General features: G+C 32.6%; 1 protein-coding gene across 2 annotated transcripts; it reads right to left on the reverse strand.

Moving 5' to 3' along the window:
- Positions 1–1,552: 1,552 nt before the first annotated feature.
- Positions 1,553–10,372, reverse strand: LOC119603227 (probable G-protein coupled receptor Mth-like 8). 2 transcript variants are annotated; one of them, XM_037955209.1, is made up of 7 exons: positions 10,097–10,372; positions 8,923–9,808; positions 3,685–3,876; positions 2,523–2,741; positions 2,301–2,460; positions 2,014–2,226; positions 1,553–1,810 (listed from the first exon to the last, which is right to left on the reverse strand). In XM_037955209.1, exons 2-7 carry the CDS (start codon positions 9,683–9,685, stop codon positions 1,762–1,764), a joined length of 1,596 nt encoding a protein of 531 aa, XP_037811137.1. In that variant the 5' UTR covers positions 9,686–9,808; positions 10,097–10,372; the 3' UTR covers positions 1,553–1,761. The 2 variants fall into 2 exon arrangements, with proteins under 2 accessions (XP_037811137.1, XP_037811136.1); XM_037955208.1 differs by having other exon boundaries at positions 10,061–10,372.
- Between the last annotated feature and the right edge of the window lie 1,443 nt (positions 10,373–11,815).

The raw sequence follows: 11,815 nt of genomic DNA on the forward strand, positions 1-11,815 counted from the left end.
AGTGACCCTCATGACCAGGTACCCAACACAAAGTTAGTTTGTTGTGTTTACCTCATAACTCATTGAGTAAAGTCAAGTAGTCCATTACAACACCCGAACTTACCTAGTATGACAATAAGGCCTTGAGTTATGCTTGGCTATCCGACATTATACAAATTCTTAATCCCTTAGTTCTTCTCCTAACGCACTCCCTAGCACTAATAAAGATGTCATATATTTCTGCTTGAAAGATTGAAGTATAGTGTCCAAAGGGGATAGCCTTTTGGAAATTGGGGCCACATATGCCCGTTCCCGTTTCGCCATTTATTTGTTTGGACCCATCTATGAACCATACTTGATCAGCTTTTACTTGCCACCAAGTATGATCAGTCCATAAGTCCCTATAACCTCAATAATAATAACCTTAAATGATCTATCTAAAACCCATAGTTGGTGACCCACAGTCGGGAATTTAAATGTATGGGTGATTTATGAATAGTTTTTGTATACTCATATGTGCAATCAAGTCCCCAGTTCTCCATTTGGCAATACCTGGTAGGCAAATTGCCGATCTGCAAGCTTCTTCCTTGCTAAGAATGTGCAGTGGTGGAATATGCAATAGTGCACCCATGGCGATGGCATACGATGCAAAGCTTACCACTGGAAGAGCATTCGGTTATGGTTCTCTTATAGTTCAATACTCTCTTAACCTTAAACTTATCACTTGATGTCGCCCTAATTGCCTTCGGGGCGTCTGTCTGTTAATATAGTGCTGATAGTGTTATTACGACATATTCTGCGTGATAGACCTAACCTTATCACTTGATGTCGCCCTAATTGCCTTCGGAGTATCTGGCGTTTTATGTATTGCTGATAGTGTTATTACGCCATATTCTGCGTGATAGACTGTTCTAAATCCGTCATTGATTAGGCTACCTAGGAGGTTATTAATCGTGGCTAAACATTTCCTGCTATAAACACTGAGAATATTTTAAAAAATTCAATTATAGAAAATTTCCCCATATTTGTCATACAAATTTGTTTATAAAGATGTCTTTCATACTAGTATTTTGGGGTTTGTGAATTTGTTTTATTGTTCTTATGGTGGTTTGTGCCTGTACTAACAAGCATTTGTAATAGATTAATGGACAAGTTTCAAGTGTTGGTCTCCGCTACGTTAAACATTTCATAGGATGACTTCGAAATTAATAAAATCTTGGAATTGTAAAAAGTTCAAATACAGGGTTACAATAAAAATGTTTCCAAATATCATAAGCAGTATTTGGAGATTAAAATTTCTATTGAAGACACAAACCATTTAGCAATGTACCGATCGATTTGCAAGGAATGATAAAAGAGGAGAAGAATACTGGGAAATTATTAAAATTTTGATTAATTCTCCCATTTTAAAAAGCGATAAAACAAACTTAAACAAAAATTGTATTGAAAAATTAAAATTTTTAAAAAATTCCCAGTATTTTTCATAGAAATTTTTTACTTCAACTAAAGTCTCGTTTTATTTTTTTAACAAAATTAGTTTTCAACTACATTTTTAAATAAAATCACAATTACATTTAGTTCTTTAAAAAAATATGACACAATTTTATTTTAAGAAAAATAATTTACAGAAAAAATGAACAGATCATATTTCCATAAAAGTTTAAAAACCAATACACATGTGGACTATTAATAAATTTTAATTATTTCTTTAAAATAAATAATTCTTAATAACTACAAAAAAATGCTTATTATCTAACAATCTAAAATTAAACGAAACAAAAATTAAAATGGTCTCATTGGCACTGAAATTTCGGCAACATCATCATTGTCACTGGAAATGTTTAAAAAGAAATAAAAAAGAAAAAAAAAAACAACCAATATACTAAACATTTGCATGTATTATTACGTTCAATATTTAACAAAAAAAAAAAAACAAACAACTTTTAAATAATTTTCTTAATTAAAAAGGCAAAAATTTAGAAAAAGAAAAAAACTAAACAAAATTGTAAACATTTTTATAAATTTGCTACATACGCTTCCTCCTCAATACGACGAAGAAAGTTTTGTATTTGATTATTTTTACCAATCAAAGCGTACAGGGAGCCAAAACCATGGAAAGCCACGAATAAACAAACCACATAGTTAATATGAGTCTTCTCATCGCGATAGTAATTAATGGCAAATGAGATCATACACACCAGCCACGAGATCAAGGTATAGCCATAGAATTTCCAAAATGATTTGAAACTGTATAGAAAAGAAATAAAATGTTTATGGCAAATTAATTGGAACTGGAGCAGAAAAAATTCAAGGCATCTTACCGATTCCTTGAAAGTGGAGCAATTAATTTATTTATGCAAGTTTCACCACCCTCCAGACCTTCACTCATTCTCAGCAGTGATAAAATATAAAAGATGCCATTGAATATACAAGCCAATATAATGGGGGCATACAAATAAACAACTATGGAAAAGTTGCGAGCTGTAAACAAATACATACAATTATAAGGATTTTGTGTTTTATTCCGAACTAGCAATACTTACGATCAAACCAACAGGTATCATTTCCAAAGACAGGCTTATTGTTGTAATAATCAAAACTGACAAAAAACGACCAACAGGCCACCACCAATACGATTGGAAAGAATATAAACCAAAACATCAATTTACTTAAGATAATGCCAAAAAAGCTCAAATAGAAATTGAAACTTATAAAGCTTAATATATAGAATGATAGAATAATGTAGAGTAGGGCAAAACTGGCTGAAAAGAAAAGAACAAATTTAAAAGGATAAGTTTTGGAATATACAATTTGTAAAGAAATTTCACATTGGCCATCAATATATAGTCCACAATAAGCATGTAGTCCAAAGTATAATGTAAGCAATAGACTAGTCTATAGTCTAGTCTATAGACTAGTCTATAGTCTAGTCTATAGTCTAGTCTATAGTCTAGTCTATAGTCTAGTTTAGTCTATAGTTTAGTCTATAGTCTAGTCTATAGTCTAGTCTATAGTCTAGTCTATAGTCTAGTCTATAGTCTAGTCTATAGTCTAGTCTATAGTCTAGTCTATAGTCTAGTCTATAGTCTAGTCTATAGTCTAGTCTATAGTCTAGTCTATAGTCTAGTCTATAGTCTAGTCTATAGTCTAGTCTATAGTCTAGTCTATAGTCTAGTCTATAGTCTAGTCTATAGTCTAGTCTATAGTCTAGTCTATAGTCTAGTCTATAGTCTAGTCTATAGTCTAGTCTATAGTCTAGTCTATAGTCTAGTCTATAGTCTAGTCTATAGTCTAGTCTATAGTCTAGTCTATAGTCTAGTCTATAGTCTAGTCTATAGTCTAGTCTATAGTCTAGTCTAGTCTATAGTCTAGTATATAGTCTAGTCTGTAGTCTAGTCTACAGAGTATAGTCTAGTCTATAGTGTAGTATATAGTCTAGTTTATAGTTTAGTCTATAGTATAGTCTAATACAATAGTTTAGTCCATAGTAGCGACTATAGTCTTGTCCATAGTCCAGGCAAGATTCTTCTTGTCAATAATTCTGACTTTAGTACTGACTATTATCTAGTCCAGAATATAATCTAGTCTTTAGTCCAGACAGTAGTCTAGTCTACAGTCCAGACTGTACTCTAATCTATAGTCCATACTAGTCCATGGTACGGGCTATAGTCGTTTTCCAATTTGAGTACGAATGCGCATACTAACGTATCTTGGAGCAGGAATATTTTGACATATGCGCCGGATCCGTCAGAGTTAAATGTGCCAACAGTGAATAACCGATAATGATGCATAAAGCGTAGGATTTAATGGCCACTCCATAAAAAGTATTTCTCATTTCCGTACACAATAAGTAGACAAATAAAATGATGATCATACAAATTACAGTTATAATAAGACCTGTAAAATATAAAGAAATAAATAAGTAATTAAATATTCAAACGTATCCTAAATTGCAAATATTCAAAAATGTTAAATACGTTTTCCAATACAGAAATCTTTAATATTTTTGCTCCAATTTGTTTGTTAACAATATTATTTTTAATTATTACAATTCAGGGTTAATTGCTTCATATACTATGTAAACGATTTTTTTTTAAAGAAATTATAGTTTGAAATACTTTTCTGGGTAAACAAAAATTCTGTAATTGCAATAATATTCTATTTCCATTTCCATATCACAACCATTGTTTTTATTTACGCACAGGCAGACTGATATTTACCATTTACCAGCCGGCCACTTTATTTTTTATATTTCCCCCATCATGTTTAGCACTTCATAAATTTTATTTATACGTTCGATCCCCTTCTTTAAACATTAAGTGGAAAAGTGTTTTGTATATTATTTTCGCTTAAATATTGATCTTTGTATAAAATAAATCATATGGTTGTCAAAATTCAATCAATTTATTGTAAAGTGTTGCTTTCAAATACAAATCTTAAGATCAAAAATGTGTAATAGATTCTGGCTATAAAAATAAATACTTAGAGATAAAAAAAAAATTTTTGGGAAATAGCGTTTTATTATTAGTATATGAGGTCCCAGTTTAGCCTTACAGTCCAGAGTATACTCTTGTCTATAGTCCAGACTATCGTCTTGTCTATAGTTCAGACAATAGTCTTGTCTATAGTCCAGACCATTGTTTTGTCTATAGTCCAGACTAAAGTCCTGTCTATAGTGCAAACTATAGTCTTGTCTATAGTCCAGACTATAGACAAGACTATAGTTTGGACTATAGACAAGACTTTAGCTGGACTATAGTCTTGTCTATAGTCCAGTTTATAGTCTTGTCTATAGCCCAGACTATAGTCTTGTATATAGTCCAGAATATAGTTTTGTCTATAGTCCAGAATATAGTCTTGTCTATAGTCCGGAATATAGTCTTGTCTCCAGACTATAGTCTTGTCTATAGTCCAGAATATAGTCTTGTCTATAGTCCAGACTATAGTCTTGTCTATAGTCCAGACTATAGTCTTGTCTATAGTCCAGACTATAGCTTTTTCTATAGTCAAGATTATAGTATTGTCTATAGGGCAGACTATCATCTTGTCTATAGTCCAGACTATAGTCTTGTCTATAGACCAGACTATAGTACAGACTAAAGTCTTGTCTATAGTCCAAGCTATAGTCTTGTCTATAGTCCAAGCTATAGTCTTTTCTGTAGTGAAGAATATAGTCTTGTCTATAGTCCAGACTATAGTCTTGTCTATAGTCTTGTCTATAGTCCAAGCTATAGTCTTGTCTATAGTGAAGACTATAGTGAAGACTATATTCTTGTCTATAGACCAGACTATAGTCTTGTCTATAGTCCAGACTGTAGTCTTGTCTATAGTGAAGACTATAGTCTTGTCTATAGTGAAGACTATAGTCTTGTCTATAGTCCAGACTATAGTCTTGACTATAGTCCAGACTATAGTCTTGTCTATAGTCCAGACTATAGTCTCGACTATAGTCCAGACTATAGTCTTGTCTATAGTCCAGACTATAGTATTGTCTATAGTCCAGACTATAGTCTTGTCTATAAATCAGATTATAGTCTTTTCTATAGTCAAGATTATAGTCTTGTCTTTAGTCTAGACTATAGTCTTGTCTATGGTCCAGACCATAGTCTTGTCTATAGTCCAGACTATAGTTTTGTCTATAGTCCAGACTATAGTTTTGTCTATAGTCCAGACTATAGTTTTGTCTATAGTCCAGACTATAGTCTAGTCTATAGTCTTGTCTATAGGCCAGACTATAGTTTTGTCTATAGTCCAGACTATAGTCTTGTCTATAGATCAGATTATAGTCTTTTCTATAGTCAAGATTATAGTCTTGTCTTTAGTCTAGACTATAGTCGTGTCTATGGTCCAGACCATAGTCTAGTCTATAGTCCAGACCATAGTCTAGTCTATAGTCCAGACCATAGTCTAGTCTATAGTCCAGACTATAGTCTAGTCTATAGTCCAGACTATAGTCTAGTCTATAGTCCAGACTATAGTCTTGTCTATTGGCCAGACTATAGTTTTGTTTATAGTCCAGACTATAGTCTTGTCTATAGACCAGACTATAGTCTTGTCTATAGACCAGACTATAGTCTTGTCTATAGACCAGATTCTATAGTTTTGTCTATAGTCCAGACTATAGTCTAGTCTATAGTCTTGTCTATAGGCCAGACTATAGTTTTGTCTATAGTCCAGACTATAGTCTTGTCTATAGATCAGATTATAGTCTTTTCTATAGTCAAGATTATGGTCTTGTCTTTAGTCTAGACTATAGTCGTGTCTATGGTCCAGACCATAGTCTAGTCTATAGTCCAGACTATAGTCTAGTCTATAGTCCAGACTATAGTCTTGTCTATTGGCCAGACTATAGTTTTGTTTATAGTCCAGACTATAGTCTTGTCTATAGACCAGACTATAGTCTTGTCTATTATCCAGACTATTGAACTGTCTATAATCTTGACTATGGTGTTGTCCAGAGTCCTGAGTCCAGACTATAGTCTTTTTCATAGTCTGACTTGCTCCATTATAATTACTCATTTGTCTTCCTACGAAAGCAAATTGGACCAACTACAATATTTCTCACCCAACATCAAATATTGTTTATATTAAACAAACAATTTAATCTTCTTTAGTTTATATTCCCGTTTGTTCTTAAATTTTACAAAAAAAAACCTTTTAAAAATAAATTAATATTTAACCAAACATTTGCGAACAAAAAAAGATTAAGAAAAATAAATAAACAAAAAGCTGCAAGAGTCTGGAAAAAAACTCATAATGTTTCAACACCCACAATATGCGAACAATTCTCAATTACTTAGGTTTATTATTTTCAATGAAAATTTTGGAATTTTAAGAATAATTTACCCACTGACAAGTTTGTCCGTATATTGTTAAAATATTGTTTTTTGTTGTTGTTGTGTGAGCTCCTATTAATAAACAAATGTTTAATTTTTTATTGATATTTATCTACATATTAAAATTTCATTTAATTTCTAGGCAAGGTGCGAAAAACTAGTGTAAGCAATAAAAATTTTATGAATCAATCGATCATTTGTTAAAGTTTTATTTTTTTAATTAAAATAAAAATACTTTTAACACAAAATTATAAGAAGTAATACCTCTCCGTTCTCTAGTTATTTTAGCTCAATTATATAGACTTTTGTATCGAAATGTATGAAAAAGGATCCTGTATTATATTACTTTAAACTGTGTTGTGTTAAATATTTGCAGAAGTCGGCATAATGCACACATGTTCAAGTGTACCTTGGTGTAAATTTGATCTAATTATAGACTTCATTCCTATATTAATTAGTATAAAATATTCCAGTAAAAGTATTAATAATATAAAGTGAAGACATACATTTTCTTTGACACTAATTGCTCTAAGTATATAGAGCAAAATATATATGGTACTTGCAAATGAACTTATATTAGAAACATTTAATAAATCTATTGTCCATGCAACTTATTGCAATTATTCCCACACATTGTCTTTCTAATTTATGCAATTAATAATGATCACGTACTATTGCATCTATTGAAAGTAGAGAAGTTATTAGTAAGTAATTAAGTTTTGTAATGCGTAAGCAGTAAGTCGAATTCTTTTAGAAGTGTTTTCAATTAGTGTTATGATTTGTATAGAGGGAACAGTTGTTAAGAAGGAATTTGTGAATATGTTTTCTTCAGCAAAAAATGATTTAGTGTTCGAAGGAATATAGGAATTGCTAGATCAAGAAATATTGTGATTAGAGTCACATCACAATAAAAAGATATACATATACATACATATCTTGTCTCTTATATTAGTCTGGACAATAGACTCGACTATGGTCTGGACTATAGACTAGACTATAGACTAGACTATAATCCGGACTATAGACTACACTATAGTTTGTACTATAGACTACACTATATAGTACGTAGTCCAGACTATAGTGGACTATAGACTAGACTATAGTCTGGACTATAGACTAGAGTCTGGAATGTAGACTAGACTATAGTCTGGACTATAGACTACACTATAGTTTGACCTATAGACTACACTATATAGTACATAGTCCAGACTATAGTGGACTATAGACTAGACTATAGTCTGGACTATAGACTAGACTATAGTCTGGACTATAGACTAGACTATAGTTTGGATTATAGAGTAGACTATAGTCCGGACTATAGACTGGAAAGTCTATAGTCCGGACTATAGACTGTACTAGACTAATAGACTGGACTATAGACTGTACTAGACTAAACTATATAACAAACTATAGACTATACTATAGTCTGGACTATAGACTACGCTATAGACTAGACTATAGTCCAGACTACAGTGTAGTCTATAGTCCAGACTATAACCTAGTATATATTCCAAACTGTAGTCCGGACAATAGTCTAGTCTATATTCCAGACTATAGACTACAGTCAGGACTATAAACTATATTTAGATTTGACTATAGTCTGTACTGTAGTCTGGACAATAGTCTAGTCTATAGTCCAGATTATAGTTTAGTCTATAGTCTAGTCTATAGTCCAGACTATAGTCTAGTCTATAGTCTAGTCTATATTCCAGACTATAGTCCAGACTATAGACTACAGTCAGGACTATAAACTAGATTTAGATTTGACTATTGTCTGTACTATAGACTAGACTGTAGTCCGGACTGTAGTCTAGTATATAGTCCAGACTATAGTCTAGTCTATAGTCTATTCTATAGTCCAGACTATAATCTAGTCTATAGTCCAGACTATAATCTAGTCCATAGTCCAGACTATAGTCTAGTCTATAGTCCAGACTATAGTCTAGTCTATAGTCCAGACTATAGTCTAGTCTATAGTACAGACTATAATCTAGTTTAAATTCCGGGCTATAGTCTAGTGTATATTCCAGACTGTAGTCTAGTCGGATAGTGACCTACCATTATCTTTAATTTTGATTGGGTTCAAATCACCTTCATTTTTACTTACATATAGCATAAGTCCACTCCCGTACTTCCAAAACGAATGGAAATCTCTCCTGTATACAAGACAAAGGCTGCCAATGCCAAGTCAATGCCGTCGCATTCGATTCCGATTTATCGCGATCCGGTAACGACGAATAACAATAATGTTTAGGAAACAAAAAGTTCTTATAGGCAATAGTACCGTTATCATATAAAATCCAATTAACCGGTTTCTTATCTTTTAACCTCAAACTCATATTGTCACAGGGTGTGCCATGATGTATCAGAAAATGTGTAGAGGTCGTCACCAAGGCTGTGCTTTCATTGCCGAAATGAATGGTAAAAGAATCCTGTGTTAATTGCGGATCCGTAGAATTGGTGGGTAAACAGTTTTTAACATCCAAGTCGTAATAGAAACCCGGTTGACAGCAGAACCGAATGCAGGGTTTTAGTTTACAAACACATGCTCGTAAATGACGTTCGGTGGGTATGCGTACACGATTTTCAATGACAAAGTCATAGACCGCTATTAGTTCTGGAGGCACAATCATCCATTGATAAATATAGGAAATATTAATGGGCATATTGGAACTGCCTAACGAGGTAGCATTTTGTTCACTGGCCACCTCATGAGGATAGCTGCCAGTAATGTTGACTGTGTCAATGAAGGCACAGGGATATTTGGACACTTGGCTGTTGGTTATGGCCACAAGGCTTAAGCTTATTACCAGGTGATACAGCAACATATTCTTCATTAAAATCATTTTCAATTCCATTTGTACTTGCATGTAGCAATAGAGGAAATGTTATTTATATATTGTTTATTTATCTTAAAATAAATATATTTTTCTTATTTGTTTACCATAAAGAATTTACATTAAAATTTTGTTTATTGTTGCTAATGGCTGGAACTGAAACAAGAACAATATTTTAATATACATATGTATGTAGGTATACCTATTGTATATTCTTAATGTTGCTATTTTGCAATGCCACGTTTATCAATAACTTTGAACAATTTTTTGTGTAATTTAAGCAATTTTAGTTAGTCAACATCAAATAAAAATTTTTCCTACAATTAACTGCAAATGAAAATTAATTTTTTATATTTTCAATTAATGCACTCATACACGCACGCACTCTTGTAAATAAACCACACACACCTCCATTACAACCCACATACAAACGGAGACACATACAGAAGAGGGACTTTCCCGCACTCACTACCAACACGCACTAATGTTGTCAATGATGACGCTATATTATGAAAATGTTTTCAATTTCTTTCTATTCGAGTCCACTAACGGTTTTTTATTTTATTTATTTTTTTTTTTTTGGATTGTTATTATTTTTATTAATCCTTTTAAAGGCTGCTTTAGTATCTGTGTCTGTGTTGGCGATTATTAACAATGAGAGAAATTGCTTTTATTTAAATTATTCGTTTTCCATTTTCAAGACAACCGCACCTGACGAGCTTTTATAGACAACTGAAAATTGGCTAGAAAATACCAACTGAACTAAAACATGGGGATCTTAAATTTCCATAACAAACTAACTTTATAATGTTCTTCCTCATTAGTGTTACCATGGTGGTATATTTATTATGCCCTACACCACTTTAGTGGGGAGGGTATACTGGGGTTGTGCTGATGTTTGTAAAGTACAATACTATTGTTCATATATGGTCGGCCTTGCGCGACTATAATTTCTTACTTTATTTATGCTCATTTATGTCTATAGTCCAGACATGTCTTGTCTACAGTTCAGACTATAGTTTTGTTTACAGTCCAGACTATAGTCTTGTCTATAATCCAGACTATAGTCTTGTCTATAGTCAAGACTACAGTCTTTTCTCTACTCCAGACTATAGTCATGTCTATAGTCCAGACAGACTATAGTCTTGTCTACAGTCCAGACTATATTTTTATCTATAGTCCAGACTATAATCTTGTCTATAATCCAAACTATATTTTTGTCTATAGTCAAGACTGTAGTCTTGTCTAAAGTCCAGACTATAGTCTTGTCTATAGTTCAGACTATAGTCTTGTCTATAGTCCAGACTATAGTCTTGTCTATAGTCCAGACTATAGTCTTGTCTATAGTCCAGACTATAGTCTTGTCTATAGTCCAGACTATAGTCTTGTCTATAGTCCAGACTATAGTCTTGTCTATAGTCTTGTCTATAATCCAGACTATAGTCTTGTCTATAGTCCAGACGATAGTCTTGTCTATAGTCCAGGCTATAGTCTTGTCTATAGTCTTGTCTATATTGCAGACTAAAGTATTGTCTACAGTCCAGACTATATTTATATCTATAGTCTAGACTATAATATTGTCTATAGTCCAGACTATAGTCTCTTTATAGTTCAGACTATGGTCTTTTCTATAGTCTTGTCTATAGTACAGACTATATTCTTGTCTGTAGTCCAGACTATAGTCTTGTCTATAGTCCAGACTATAGACTTTTCTCTAGTCTATAGTCTTGTCTATAGACTATAATATTGTCTATAGTCCAGACTATTTCCTGTCTATAGTCCTGACTATAGTGTTGTCTGTAGACCAGACTATATATTGTTGTCTATAGCCCAGACCATATTCTTGTCTATAGCCCAGACTTTATTATTTTCTATAGTCCAGACTATAGTCTTGTCTATTGTTCAGACTATATTCTCGTCTATAGTCTAGACTATGGTCTTGTCTATAGTCTAGACTATGGTTTTGTCTATAGTCTTGACTATAGTCTTGTCTATAGTCTAGACTATGGTTTTGTCTATAGTCTTGACTATAGTCTTGTCTATAGTCTAGACTATAGTCTTGTCTATAGTCTTGTCTATAATCCAGACTACAGTCTTGCCTATAGTTCAGACTATAGTAATATCTATACTCTAGACAATAGTCTTATCTATAGTCCAGACTAA

The sequence above is a fragment of the Lucilia sericata genome, unplaced genomic scaffold, assembly GCF_015586225.1.
Source record: "Lucilia sericata isolate MDLA Ls3-8-SP2 unplaced genomic scaffold, ASM1558622v1 Contig000284F_arrow, whole genome shotgun sequence".
NCBI lineage: Eukaryota > Metazoa > Arthropoda > Insecta > Diptera > Calliphoridae > Lucilia > Lucilia sericata.